The 15,358-nt window shown below is 38.4% G+C and overlaps 1 protein-coding gene across 1 annotated transcript; it reads left to right on the top strand.

Moving 5' to 3' along the window:
- Nucleotides 1-436: 436 nt before the first annotated feature.
- On the top strand, nucleotides 437-5,380 carry LOC129860303 (homeobox protein Hox-C13a-like). Its single transcript, XM_055930626.1, has 2 exons — nucleotides 437-1,105; nucleotides 4,105-5,380. Exons 1-2 carry the CDS (start codon nucleotides 445-447, stop codon nucleotides 4,362-4,364), a joined length of 921 nt encoding a protein of 306 aa, XP_055786601.1. The 5' UTR covers nucleotides 437-444; the 3' UTR covers nucleotides 4,365-5,380.
- The last annotated feature ends 9,978 nt before the right edge of the window (nucleotides 5,381-15,358 follow it).

Raw genomic sequence — 15,358 nt, forward strand, 5'->3', positions numbered from 1 at the left:
TGCATATTCATTTATTATAATACCACTCAAATTTATTTTTCATCTTTCCCAAAATGAAAACAATTCTGAGTTCATAAAATGTTTACTTGAGGTTAATATTTTCCTGTGTCGGCCAAACTTTGCAGATTGTTTTCGTTTCCCCCTTCACCGAAGGTTTCCAACCTCCCCTTTAAGGATGTTCGTGTAGGTGACTTCAGCCAATGATGGGACCCTGTATTCCACAGAAAGACCCGGTGAAACTTGAGCTACTAGTTGTTTAAAGGGCTTTTCTCCCCCCACTCACAAGCCCCAATCTCTTCGGGCTCGTTAGCATATCACGTGCCAGAAACTTAATGAACTGGACACACGGGTCTTGGTTGCGCATGCGCTCACGTAAAATGTAGTTGGAAATGAGGTGTCGGTCTTGGAGTAGTCGACTTTTAAAAACCATCGGCAGCCCCTGATATGACGACTTCACTGGTTCTGCATCCACGCTGGGCGGACACCTTGATGTACGTTTATGAAAAAAGCCCGAATGAAAATAATCCGATTAAAAACCAAACAATGGAGGGACTGAGCGGGAATTGCCCGGCGACCCATTGCAGGGACCTGATGTCGCACCCCGGGTTGGGGCGACATTCTGGCACTATAGCGTCTCACCAGGGCTCGGTGTACTCGGATATATCTTCCCCAGACACCGGCCGACAGTGTCCTGCTCCCCAAACTTCCTCCAGTGCATCTCTGAGCTACGGTTATCCGTTTGGAAACCCTTATTACGGTTGTAGGTTATCTCACTCGCACAACGTGAACTTGCAGCAGAAGCCCTGCTCGTACCACCCTGCAGAGAAATATGCCGACCCCCACACCGCGTTGCCTACCGAAGAGGTGTCTAGTAGGGCGAAAGAGTTCGCCTTCTACCCCAGTTTTGCTAGCTCGTACCAAGCGGTTCCTGGATATCTAGATATGTCTGTGGTGCCCGGGATCAGCCACCCCGAACCCAGGCACGACGCATTGATTCCTATGGAGGGCTACCAGCACTGGGCTCTGTCAAATGGCTGGGATGGGCAGGTGTACTGTTCCAAGGAGCAAACACAGTCCACTCATCTTTGGAAATCACCATTTCCAGGTATGAAATGTGATATGTTTTGACATTTAAATGTCTAGAGAATGTGTGAAATTGCAGCATTGTCCTTTGTTTTTATTTAGCTTAGAATTGTTATCCATGATTGTAGTAACCTTTCCCCTTCGTCGAAATGTACGTCGTTGTTATTGGATTTTAATTACGGGTTTCAATATGAAATGCAATGATTTCCTCGTCGTGATGTAGCCGTATCATTTATCATGTGCTACACCAAAGTCCATAACCTATATGTCAATGATCAGGTGTAGAGTGATATACAAACGACAATGTATATAAATGTATAGCATCCCTTTAGTACATTATTGAGAGACAGCGCAATATTTGTAGAACATTTCACAGCGTAATGAAACTGACAGTCAGACATGGTAGGCTATTTTCATCCACGGGGTCCTTTACTGGGGGAGTGTCTGTGCTGTTGGTTGGTTATGACGCTGATCGCTAAAATATGCCAAAATCCTTCAATTCACGTCCTTCAATTCAACTCAACACCATAGATTGTGCTTTGGTTGAAGCCATTTCTGAAAAATGTTATCGTAAGAGGTACACCCTACTCAATGTGATGTTATGTATCTGGTAATAAACAACACGCATGACATATTGGGCAGACTAGAAACTATTCAGAAACAAAACAATTCGTTTCAGCTTTGTTATTTCCAAGTCACAATATGACTGCAATAGTGCTTAAGCCGGGTAGTGAGTCACACGGTGGCAGAATAGACAGGGGCATGAACACATACCCTTTCTCCTTGTATGATAAAAATTAGCGAGCTAGGCTATAGGCTACTGTTTGGATTGTGCCAATAAATCTCTGCAGAGTCTGAAATGTTGCACGAGGGCGGGTTCGCATAAGCAGAATTAATTTTCCATTCGCCAAAGACGTGTGCGCCTAATATATGTCTCAAATACAGTGTTGCGTAACTATTGACAATCCAATGGCTTTTTGAAAAACAAAGTTTCCTTTGTATTTGTCACGTAGCCTATAGTCTGATATTTGATAAATGATACAGGGCCCATAACCGCCCAGTATGCTGTTTACATGGTGTTACTAGACTGCGTCGTTTACAGCAAGGTTTTAACCTCTTGGTGAAATGTGTGTGTGCATTTCGGATACAGATGCGTTTAATTGTTGCCCTAGCTAGCTCTGTCCTCACGCCATTTTGCCTCCTTTTCCAGGAGTTTCCTTAAAAACACACACGCGGACGACGAGCTCGTGCATTACACACACACACACACACACACACAGTTAATGTGTAGCCTATGGGTCTGTGTATCTGTCAGTGTGTGGCTGTGTGTAGAACTGTAAAGTTAAACTTTGAGACTTTACATTTCCCCTGAAAATATTGAACATTTCCTCTGAAAACGCTTAAATCCTAAATAATCTTGGGACAATGATGCCCACATTTCAATTGACTTGAGAAAACATGAGAACATGTGTGAGTGCAGAATTTCAACCATATTATTTTCCAAATAGCACTGGGTTTACCATGGAATATTTTGATATAACATGGCGGACGTGCCGTGCACTAAATAATTTCTTTCCTCACGTTTCGTTTCACAAAACACATTTTGACCAGGAAATTAACATTTCGATATCAAGAAATGCAGTGAGAATGAAGGGATGCGTACCTGTTATTTGTGTATTTCTAATTCCTTCTAGCTCACTTAGCATCATGACTCTCCAACATTTCCAAATGCACATTTTGACCCAAAGAACGTAGTCTAATTATAATATTCAGTATTTATGGATTGCTAACGAAAATGATCTCATATGTAAAAATGTTAGTGGACCTATGGGGTATGTTTCATCTTACTACTATTGAACCCAGGCTACCCACCCCCCAAACCTAGTCTCGTCTTTAAAGCAAAGCCATACCTGTCCTTTCATGTCACCCATACAAGCGGAACTGTTGGTCTGTCTGGCAGCTTTTTGAGCAGCCAGACAGACCTAAGTCGTAGATTTAGGTAACTCAAATCCCAATTCCCAACATAAATCAAACGTTTAGCTATTTCCACTTTAATGGGTCCACTCAAAAGTTTGCTCGTGTCAACGTGTTCTTGATAACTAGGCCACGCCCATATCAGGTTAATTGACCCGGTAGAGGTAAGTGCATTCGTAGAAGATGAGAACATTGCAGAAATATTAAAGAAATGTAATACTATTATCCAGAAGTGCTCATCTTATCTTCACAGTACAATACCAAAATATTCAGAGATCCATGGCAGGGCATATCATTTGTGTAATTACGCAGTGATATGTCCACTGTTGAAAAACGTATTGTTGATATTTTTATGTTTATATCAATTATATGAACAATAATAGATATTTGGGGTAGGATGGGTGTTTCGGAGATTTGGTCCCTTATATAATCCTTATTTTATTTAACTACTTTAAAACATTGTGTACATCAGCAAGGCCACGCATATGTTATTCTCATTAAAAAAATCTGAAAGAAAGACTACTTAAATCCCTCATCCCCTTTTCGAGATATGCAAGGAAGTTTAAACGATGCATCGACCCTCAAGGACCATCTCTGTGTCTTTCATGTCTTTATCACGGATCAAGATGATCATATTTTGAAGAAATGCAACATTTCACAAATGCTTGCCTGTCACTCAAAAAATATTCTCTAATACCTCATACACATCAGGTGCCTGGATAAATATAACAACATGCTTATTATATTATTGTATGTGAATTTCAGCGATGAAAGTGTATAAATATACATTTAAATACCAATAAAAGAGTAGACAGCCAGCCAATTGTGCATCCAAAAATCTCTTGCGTAATGTTTCAATTTAAGTACGCACAATAGGCCCAGGTAATGTAATGTATTTAATGTCTATAAGGCATTTTTGACATATTTGCATCTCCATAACAAACGTATTAACACATGAAATACATTTGAATTGATCAGATGCAAAATTAGTGCTGGGAAATGTCTTTGCGTAATACATCTCTCCTTCTCTCTTTTTTCTCTCTCCAGACGTAGTCCCTTTGCAGCCTGAGATCAGTAGCTACCGTCGTGGACGTAAGAAGCGGGTTCCCTACACCAAGCTCCAATTGAAGGAGCTGGAGAAAGAGTACGCTGCCAGCAAGTTCATCACCAAAGACAAGAGAAGACGCATCTCCGCAGGGACCAACCTCTCAGAGCGCCAAGTCACCATTTGGTTCCAGAACCGACGTGTGAAAGAGAAGAAATTTGTCTGTAAATCCAAGACTAGTAATCACACGCCTACTACTTGATAGATTTCCGGCCCATTGTACACTGCAGCTGATATCCATCCCACCGTCTTTCGATCCATAATGTACCTCTTAGAGACAACCAAGCCTGAAGAATACTTCGGCAGTGTATTTTATTTAAGTTCCAACAGTCCACACATCCATGCCATCACCAACCGCTCTTTTTTCGATATAGAGAAAGAAATGCTATAAAAACTGTGAAAATATTGAGAAATCAGTTAAACATTGTTTTATATGAATGTACATATATAAATATATAATATTTAAAACGATATCTGTATTTCAAAAAGACACAAGGATTGCGTGTTTTTTTTTTTCAAACCAATTGACATTTCCAGGACTTTTCGTCCAACAGACAGCCCGATCAAAACAGACATATTACATATGTTCATCGCGCCATCAACAGAAAGAGAATTGCAATATGGACATAAACTGGTCAGGGAGAACGACAACGAATGAACTCGAAAGGCTACAGAAAAAAAAACTACATGAGATTTATTCTCTTCAGCCAAGAACTCAGAGGGTTTTTGCGGGGGCTACGGATGATAAAATGTTTTTGTTCAAAACCGCCCCTGTCCCCGATTTCAGAAGCTATATATGTTTTCTTTCTGTGGGATATGTTTTGTTAATAAGGTAAAAGCAAGGCTGCTATTGTTATACATGTAGAGTGCAATGCCCTTATTATTTAATTCATATTCTCTCGTATCACAGGGTTGTCAATTGGAATGTCTCAAACCCTTTATGTGTTCCTTTATCAGTGAAGGATAATGTCTCTGTCATGCAACTGGAATGATTGTAAGCAATTAAAGTCAGTGAGTATTACACATAAATGCACAATCGATTTCTTTTGTTTTCTGTTTATAGTAGGCCTATATATAGTAAAAAAAAAAACATTTGGATCTGTTCACACGCCTTCTAAGCAGACAGTCTTGTAACTTTCTTTCGTGCAGTATGTGAACTGTATTGTGGTGTTTAAAACGTACTGGTCAGATGTTTCCTAAATAAATGATGAATAATAACATGATGATGCTGAAATATGATGAATTAAATGATGTGTTTCTTTCCTGTCTCCTCTAAGTCACTTAGTGGAACTCTTTTTGAAATGTCATCTCACATCCCCATGGGCTGTGTTGTCACGTCGCCGTTGGTTTTGAGGAACGTTTGATGTATGGCCTAGAGCAGGGATGGGCAACTTGCAGCTGCAGGAATTTGTTATACAATTGCAACAACAAAAAAAGATCTCCACCCCATGGAAAAATGTGTAGAGTTGCAGAGGACTTGATTAACAACTGCAACATTTTCTCTACGCTCCTTTTTTTGTGTAACTGCACAAATAGATAGTCTGCTCAGATCAGTAGACTGGATGTGTGGGTATATATGTGTGTGTGTGCAGACCTGCGAACCACTGCAGCCCCTCATGATGAGTTGACATTTTTTGTGGCCTCCTTCCCAATAAAAGTTGCCCAACCCTGGCCTAAAGGAGTACTATATGCTTTTTGGATATGCATGTTTTTGAAATGTATGCTTGTATATCTATGAGATATCCATAGGACAAAAATGACTGATATTGGATGGTTTGCCGAGGATCGGTTGCATGGATAGGCCTATATTATATGCCCACTTAACACAGGCCTGTATATTGGGCCTATACTGCAATGTTTAATAAGAGAATGAACCTTTCGACAAAGTTTAAAGCAGAGGTTTGCAATATGAGATCACCATGTCTAACTTGTTTCGAGATATTAGAAATGACGTATTAGATGTAGCAGAACACAGCAACAGGATACCCATACGAAAACGCATCCCCCTGCCAATAATATGTTGTTATTTAATTAATGTGCCTTGTTTGTAAAAGTCTCCCATGATGTTGCCACCAAACTAAAATAACCTACACTATTCGTTTGCCTCGTGTTCGGTATTGAGCAGCAAACGAATACGATATCAGTATAGGCAATCATGGGGAGTAGTGAACTATGTAATTCGACTAGTAATTATATTACATTTTGCTGTAGCTTGGTGGTAGTTGGGCTAAATTCAAATCTTGGTAGTGTTTTCAGTAGTTAATTACATACTATAGCCATGTAGTGGTGTAGCTAACTACTGGTACACACTACGTTTTTTGCTAAAATAACACGATATGGTAAAGTAACCAAAATGTCCATTCTTTTTCGACATCAGACCTGCTCAATTCTCACTTGAAACATCATTTTTTGTTTAATAGTCTAAATTACACATTATGTTAACCTCTGACTCCAGAGCGATCTGTCTTGCAATTTGTAATCTATGACGTTTCAGATTTAGATATGATAATTATTTTAGCCCAGGTAGTTTGGATGTAGTGAACTACTTTTTCAAAGTAACTTTAGTTTATCTTCTTCCAGTGTGAAATCATTGGTAGCTTGATAAACTAGATTTCCAAAATAGCTTCCCCAACACTGTGTATAGGCTATAGTTGTGCATTTCTTTTCATGCTAATAGGCCTACATTTAGATAATAGCTAAGATGCTGGCTGCAACAAGCTCTCACAGAATTAGATGTTCATCCATGTTTCTCCATCACCAAATGTCGAAGTTGTTCCAGACGTGTTTAAGGTTAAGTTTAGACATTAACTCCAAAATCTTAAGGTTAGGCATTAACTCCGAAAGGTTAAGGTAAGGGTTAAGGATTGAGATAGGATTAAAACAAAAATCTCAAAAACGACTCTCTTTAGTTGGATTTGCACACCCAGAGGCACACCGGTAACCTACCTGAAGGTAACAGCGCTCACTGTTTCCACTAGTGACCGGTTTCTACGTCATCTCCCGACGTTGTCAGACGTGGATGGAGGTCGAAAACTGACTTGTATCACTGGTGACCTGGCTGGACTACAGGCCTCCAAAATACGTTTCGTATCCGTAGGTAATACCATATGTGATATACTGTATGTTTTGTTGTATCTATCCTATCATGTCTCAGAGAATGTGGAGGAAGTATTTAAAGATACACTTGTATTGAAGTTAACTAGAGATTTGTGCGTGAAGTTGGCTCACACGCCAAGCTATATAATTCGGCCCAAAGTCTATCGCCTATCCTTGTTTGTATATCGTAGAATTAAGTCCTTACATTTTGTAAATGTATTGAAGCAGTTGTATTATACTCGTCGCCGTCATTGTTATTATTTGATAGGACCAGTATAAATATTCGTAGATATTGTTTATTGTTATCAGGCCTATTCCAAAGCCATCAGACTGTTACATAGCCATCACTAGCCGGCTTCCACCCAGTACCCTGCCCTGAACTTAGTCACTGTCACTAGCCGGCTACCATCCAGTACCCTTGCCTGAACTTAGTCACTGTCACTAGCCGGCTACCACCCGGGTACTCATCTCTGCACCTTAGTGGCTGCTGCCCTATGTGCATAGACATGGAACACTGGTCACTTTAATAATGGAACACTGGTCAATTTAATAATGTTTACATACTGTTTTACCTATTTCATGTGTACATGTTGTATTCTAGTCAAGTCCATCCTATTCAACTATTGCTGTGCATATAGTATAATATCCACGTATTCTTCAGATATACTACATATTCTAACCACATACTGTCCATAATGTCTATACATCCCATCCTCCTAATAGTTCTATATTTCTTAATTTCATTCTTTTACTTTTAGATTTGTGCGTATTGTTAGATATTACTGAACTGTTGGAGCTAGGAACACAAGCATTTCGCTACCACCGCAAAAACATGTGCTAAATATGTGTATGCGACCAATAATATTTGAATTGATTTGTTGAAGGACACACACCCACGCAAACACGCACGCATGCACGCATGCAAACACACACACACACACAGAATGAGAGAGCGACAGAAACAGAGAGACAGAGAGAGCGAGAGAGAGAATCTAATTCAAAACACTCGTCCTATTTCTCTGTTATTTGAAACATAACGCGTACGCACGGGACTACCGTGGACATAAGCATCATTGATCAACCTGATAATGCTTCGAAACTTTATGAAACAAATACAAAACATATAGATTCATTTTTTGACTTTTTGGAATGTGGTTCCTCTGGTATTGTAATATACCTGGCCTGGACCTGGCGTTATTCTGACGTCTTTACCCTTGACCGTGACTATGCAGCCAGTCACTTTGACCTTGACATGAGATCAGCGCGTGAATACTGAACAGGGGGCTGGGGGGCGCGTCGCAAGGAAGGCCCGCAGTTTGTTTGCAGACAAACAAGGTGTTATTTTCCCTGTCTAGACAGCTAGACTTAATGACGTGCCATAAATACATAAAAAAGGGGAAATGCACCGATATCCTACTGATCCATCTCTGACTGCTGACCAACTCTGAGTGAGCCCTATCGTTAACATGTGGGTTTCTGTGTCTTCTTTTTCTGTTTTTACAGAGCGTGCCTTTCTCTCAAAGTGGGTTCGTCTCTCCCCTATCTCGCACTATCAGCCCCCGCTACTCAAAACCAACCACCAATGGTTTCATTCACTCATCATGAGGTGTGTGTGTGTTTTTTTTTACCACGAAGGACAGGTAGAACCGTTGACGTCTCCGAACACCGACACCACCTATCTGACTGCAGCGAGCAGTTCGACCAGCCATGTTGTGTCCTGGGCTCGAGGCACGGCTCACCTCACACGCAGCTTCTGTCTGAGAGGAAATTTTATGTCGAAAGTGAGACGTCGCCCCACAGTATAATGATTAAAGGTAATGGCCATTTTCCTTGATATATTTATGTATATTTTGTCAAATGACGGCATATTTAAGCCAACTGATGTCTGTTCTTTTTTGTGATAGAAAGTTCAACTTTGTTTGGTTCAGCTGCTATGGGCCCTTAACAAATATATGGGTTTGAGTTCATGTGTAATAACAATGTCAATTTGAACAACTTTGGAAATGTAACGCTTCGTAGGCCTATCAATGCAGAATCTATTTTCGCTTTTGGTAATGACGGGTTTGCATTGTTATGTTCGGAAAATCCAGTTGTATTTGACAAGAAGGGTTTTGAACATGAAATTAATTGGCTCTCTGGAAATGTTTTTGGTAAGATAAATGATGATAATACATGAATATAGTTGATTGTAGGATCATTTAGCAATTGGTCATCTCTAATAAAACATTTACAAAAGATAGTTGTAACCTCATGTTTTCGCTCTGCATCCATTATTTGATTACGTGAGATGTCGTCACGTTTCAACGAGCAAATCACAAGGCTTTATTTAAGGATGTTAACGTGAGGCCTTTCTATCCTCTCCCTCATCTTGTAGCTGCACTAACTACACTATAAGTAAATGAACAATTGGAATCATGACAGATCCAGAACAATCATTCAGCTGTTCATGTGATTGAATCCAGGATATTATATTAGCCCATTTAATTATGTTACTTCAAACTCAAGCTGCAATATCTGAATAGAACGTTGATAATTATGAAAATGGAATCATATTTATGATGTTACAAGCTTAGATATTGCGTGTCGGGTTAGACAAGTTACTGAAAATATAGCTAATGAAATCATGCAGGAGGTTGTCGACGTTCTTGAATCATTCACTCTCAGGCTTAAATTCTTTGATATATATTTTTATTCACCAGATATTGTGAATCATTTGTGGTATTCTATCTAATTGATCTATCTAATTTCATCCAATCAAATCGAAAACACAAGACAACCTTTCTCCAAATGAAATGTAATTATTTGTCCATTGAAAATAGCACACACTTCCTTTAGAACATAGAAATTAGCCCCAAAATTCTACTTTGATATTTACGATTTAAATTAAATTGTTGACTAATGTTTAGGCCAAGTCTGGTTAAATATTAAATAGGGCTAGAGTGGTTAGCTCTGTCGTTGTTTTCAGGCCCAACCAAATAGAAGGCTCTGGCCCCAACCACCATGTTGCTGAGTGAGCAGCGTTCTAGAGGGCAAAGGCAGATCATTGAGAAGGGGGCTGATAACCTCTGGTGGTGGCAAGTTGAAAATATCCGGAAGTTGAAACGGGACCTAGATTTCTTTCTGCATTCATCCAGTCAGTCACATACATCTAACGATGCTGCATATTGCATCTTGCAATTATGATTATTATTAGGCTATTAGCACTTCATCCAATTACCATCAATATATAGTAATATTACATACATGCTACTTTATTATCACAAAAATGCTTGTATTTTTAAATTGTTGGTGTATTTTTGTTGTTATATTTATTTTATAATTGTTTTATGTTATTATTGTTGCTGGTGATGTTTTAATTGTGTTGTTGTTATCATATATAAATATATCATACATATATAAATATATACGCATATTGTTGTTTCGTTGTGGCGATGGTAGGCCTATATGTGTAGCCTATTAGTAGTAGTTACTCAATGAGATAGTATGAATTTGCTCAGCGGAAGTTCCGTTTTCTCCGTATGAGTCCAAATAGATTTTTGGTACATTTCTTAAATCCCAACATAACGAAGATGCCCCATAGGGTTTTTGAGAGTTTTTTTCTAAATGATTCAGATGAATGGTTTATGTTGTGTTAGTTATGATATTGCGTTATTGGGTTCTTTTTACTAGTATAGCTACGCTATAAATGATGTCGATGGCAGATCTTTTAACCTATTTTGTTACTAATTGCTGCTCCAAAGGATTGGGAATAATATATTTGTACAGTATGGCTATGCGTAAAATGCCTCAGTATGTCAAATTATTTAAAATATCTAGATTGTGATCGATTTACCCCTCAATTTATTGATCAATTCTCTCAGCTGTTTTGAAGTAATTTGATCATTGCTTGGCGGAACCACACACACGCACATACACACATACAAGCCTATCTGTGTCTTGAACAATACTCGTCATTACGTATAGGATTACATTGGCCGAATAGTTCTATAACTTTATAATTTATTCCATTTTAATTCAAAGGCAACACATATATGATATGTCGCCATGATCTTCAGAAAAAAAGAATGTACGCTCGCTTGACAGTCGTTGACGGTCAAGTTCAAAGCGTGTGCGTTAATCCTTAGGCTGGTGTTTAAATTCCGACTATTGTAACACATGCCGCTTTATTATACCTGTAGCCTACATACCTTTAGAAATATTTATTTATATGAAATCTTAATTATGAATAAAGTTTAATTAATAGAACAACATTTTATAACAGAAGCCAATTTTCACAGTAGCCTATGGATTTTTGACAATTGGATCTTGCATATGAGTTCACAATTTTAGTCCGAATTAAATACACTCAAAAATCTTGAGGTTCTTCCCGCGTTGTGTAATGGGAGGTCTTCTTGGAGGGAATTTACAAAAAAAGATTATCTGCAAAGGCCATAACCGTGGCAACCTGTCTGCAGAAAATCTAAGAGAAAAAAAACCCTTTGTTTACCCTATTGCCGAGAGATTCCAAGACAGCAATTCCAAACCCGGAGACTCCAGACAGTGCACTAGACAGTGACCTTGAACTGACAAGCACTATTTCCTAACCTCCATTTTTGTTTCGTAAAATAAGATATCAAAACGACTTATTTTCTCAGAACGACAGTTGAGAGTTGCTCACATTTGAATCCAGAAATCGTTTGGTAGGCTAGTGTGAATATGATATCAGCTTGTTGGAGAGCTGGCGAGGATCGAAGGCGTGGTGGCATTGGAGGGTCTGGTTTGCTGTCTGCCGCACTATAATGACGCTGCGGCCTCTATTCTCTCTCTGAGGTAAAGTGGAACCATTATATAATGCAGATTATTTAAAAAGATATGTAGATATTTAAAGCTATACTTTGCAATTGGTCGTGGACTTATCATGACATTGTTGCTGACGTGTTCTCGTCTTGTAATTTAGGTTTTTGTATTGGGAAACTGTTCCTAGAATAGATGAATTCCTATCTTATTATTAATGAAGTTGTGAACTTAACCGACACCAAGTGATGTCCAATAATGCTCAGACAGACGTGTGTTACCCATAACATATAACCTTTATGTACACGCGACGTTGTACTGCGTTGCGAGGCTTACTATCTGTTACAGGGGTCCGTAATGATTGGAGATGCAATTCTGAAAGTGCGCGAGATGAGATTAAACCTCGAATAATTCTAGGGAGCGTCTCCAATTCGACATGTTTATTTATCGTTCTATTTAGGATCTAAGGCTCACTGGCCTCAGATTCTCTATGAAATCTGTCACTGCTGACGCTGGATCAAATAACGTCTGGGTTGCATCAAGTAACGGCTGAGTGGCAAATTGTGCTGCGGCAATGTAGTATGTAATGCTAATTAGACTAGTATTCTCAGATAACACTCTCTTGGCAGGTTTGTAAGCGCTTCACTATGCAGGAAGACTCAACATGCAAGTACAAAATGCCACACACGTAACATTTAAATCTATTAAATGTTATGTAACTGCAATGATTTTGTCAATAGGCCTTTTTTTGGTATTATTGTTATATAGTTATATAGTTAGGCTATGTTATAACGCATAGGCTAATATGAACATAATTTATTGTTCAAATTGATTTAGACAAAGAATGATAGATTCACGCTATAGCAGACCATCAGTATTACTAATAGTATTATATAGGCTTACAAATAGGATGGCAACAAGTTATAGTTTCTTTACCATACCCTTAATACACAGTTATATATAATGTCATGTCATTATAATGGGAAACCGTGCATGCTATTAAATTGAAAATCATGAAATAATGTGAGTGGTTAACATGTTTTAAGATCAATAGATGGACATTTTGCGCACGCACTTGAGGTGCACTAAAATACTTGGAGGAATATGCATTTATTAATACATTTACGTATTTATTAAGTATTTATGCTTAGGAAGTCATCCATAATATGATACTTTGTCACCAGTGGTATAGACATCTGGGAACCTAAAAGCAATGAGTCTAAACCTATAAGTATACACATATGCGCACTAAAGTCATTATATATTCAATTTAAAAGGGATATTAATATATGCTTACAAACTTGCAGATCTATAAATTCATTTGTTGGCCTTGCCCCGGTGGAAAATAGATAGGTTAAGCATGACGTAACTTCGGAAGAATTTAAATGAGTGTCCGTATAACTAAGATTAGATGGATTTAAGTAGTCTAAGTAGTATTTCCAGATCCCTCCAATGCAATTGATGAAATGATCTATGGACCAGAGGGGGGGAGAAGAAAGAACGAATACGGTATCATACCATCCATAGGCAGATTATAAAGACGGTATATGTTGACATTTTAACAGTCTTACACCACGCCTGAACTTGTTGGCTGCATGCCTTCATAGGAGGCGTTTTTAAAGAAGTGATTAGATTGTTTGCTGAGATGGAGCATTCATTTTTCCTGTAGTATTATATAAGAAAGTATTTTGCCCAAAAAAATTGCTCTCTAGGCTGTGAATTATATGAACCTTTTACTGCAGTGGGCAAAATCAAGGTCACAGAGTGTTTTTTGATTGTTTTAAACAAATCTACTTTGAAACAAAAGTATACACCTCACACACATGGTTATGGGCTTACAAAAAATACACCTGTAATGTCAGATGTAGAGTTGAAATGAATTAAATTTTGTGTTAGCATCCTGAAATATGAAGACTGAAATATAAGAAAACTGTTTAACATAGAAACACTGGATTTTCAGCGTAAAAAAATGCAGATTAATTATGAAATTATGAAAAATAGTAATAATTTTCCATCCATGAGGCCACTAGGCTACAGGCTATGTTGTGCAACCTGGATTTGGGGGTAGACATAACATAGTAAATGTACATCCGGGATACAATCAGTATATCTTGCGTTTTGTATGGTATGTATTACTTTGTGGATGTCCATCATCCATTTTGTATGATATGTTACGAATTGCAATTTGTTCAGCATGTTAAGAATTTTCTAAACATATGATATGTTACAAATTCCAATATGTGTGGCTAACATTAGCTAGGTGGCTAGGGTTAGGGGTTAAGGTTAAGGTTAGGGTTAGGAGTTAGGTTAGACGTTTGCATTATACACCCACCTTCTGACCAATCACCCTACTTTTGTTTTTGTTAAGTAACCTTCTGTCTTATGTAACCATACCAAACGTAAAATATCATACTAATTTGAGTGTCCCGGATTTACATCTACTATGTTATGTCCAGTCTATGAGACCAGGCTGTGTTGTGATGCATAGTAGATACCTACAGAGCATCTTCAGAATCACAAATCAACTAATTAATGGAATATGGTTCATACTCTCCGCTGATTGAATCACTTAAGTGCCCTCTGCTACCTTGTAAAGTTAATATAAAAGAACTGTGAGAGGCATAACAATCCCCATCGAGTCTGCCTGCGAACGTTTATAGGGGGTATCTGTTAAAGTTGTTCATGTGAGAATATTAGGTGAAATATATGCTCTTAAAGTAACCTTATTGAATATCGTCTGATTTTAACAGAGCCAATGGTTTCAACCCGCTGACCCCGATACTGTAAATATGAGTAGAGCGCAGCAATGAACATCAGTCTTTTCTTAAAACAAGCTTGTAAAAGAGGGACATCACAGCTTTATATGACATTGAATTCAACCGTAATTTGCTTGAAAACAAGATGTCCTGTGCACCCTCTCCTTCTTGGAAAATAAATAGTTTTCATAAGAAATACTATTTGAAAACTTTTGCCAGCTAATAAAGATATTAAACGAGACTAGGGACAGTTTCACATATTTGTACAGTATAGCGTACAAACTGAGAAGTAGGTTTAGACTCTACTGGCTTCCAGAGAATAAAAAATAGATTCTACATATTTAATAAAATATTTATAGCACTTTACAAAAAAAAGCATATAAACCCCCATATTACAGAAGTTAATGTTTTGTTTTGTCTGAGATGGACCAAGTGGGTGGTACCCTGGTGTAGAATAAATTAGCCCTCAGACCACGTGACTTGGGGTTGACCAATCAGTTGCACCCCCAGGTTTAACTACGTTAAATGTCAGATTGCAATAAACTAGAAGCTGTTGGTCGGGCCCGCGGAA

This window comes from Salvelinus fontinalis, chromosome 8, assembly GCF_029448725.1.
Source record: "Salvelinus fontinalis isolate EN_2023a chromosome 8, ASM2944872v1, whole genome shotgun sequence".
Lineage (NCBI taxonomy): Eukaryota > Metazoa > Chordata > Actinopteri > Salmoniformes > Salmonidae > Salvelinus > Salvelinus fontinalis.

What these genes read in the sequence shown, in the direction of transcription:
- LOC129860303 (XM_055930626.1), top strand. Translation starts at nt 445, where the DNA reads ATGACGACTTCACTGGTTCTGCATCCACGCTGGGCGGACACCTTGATG. An exon ending in TTGGAAATCACCATTTCCAG is followed by an intron (nt 1,106 to 4,104) that starts GTATGAAATGTG and finishes TTCTCTCTCCAG; the next exon opens with ACGTAGTCCCTTTGCAGCCT.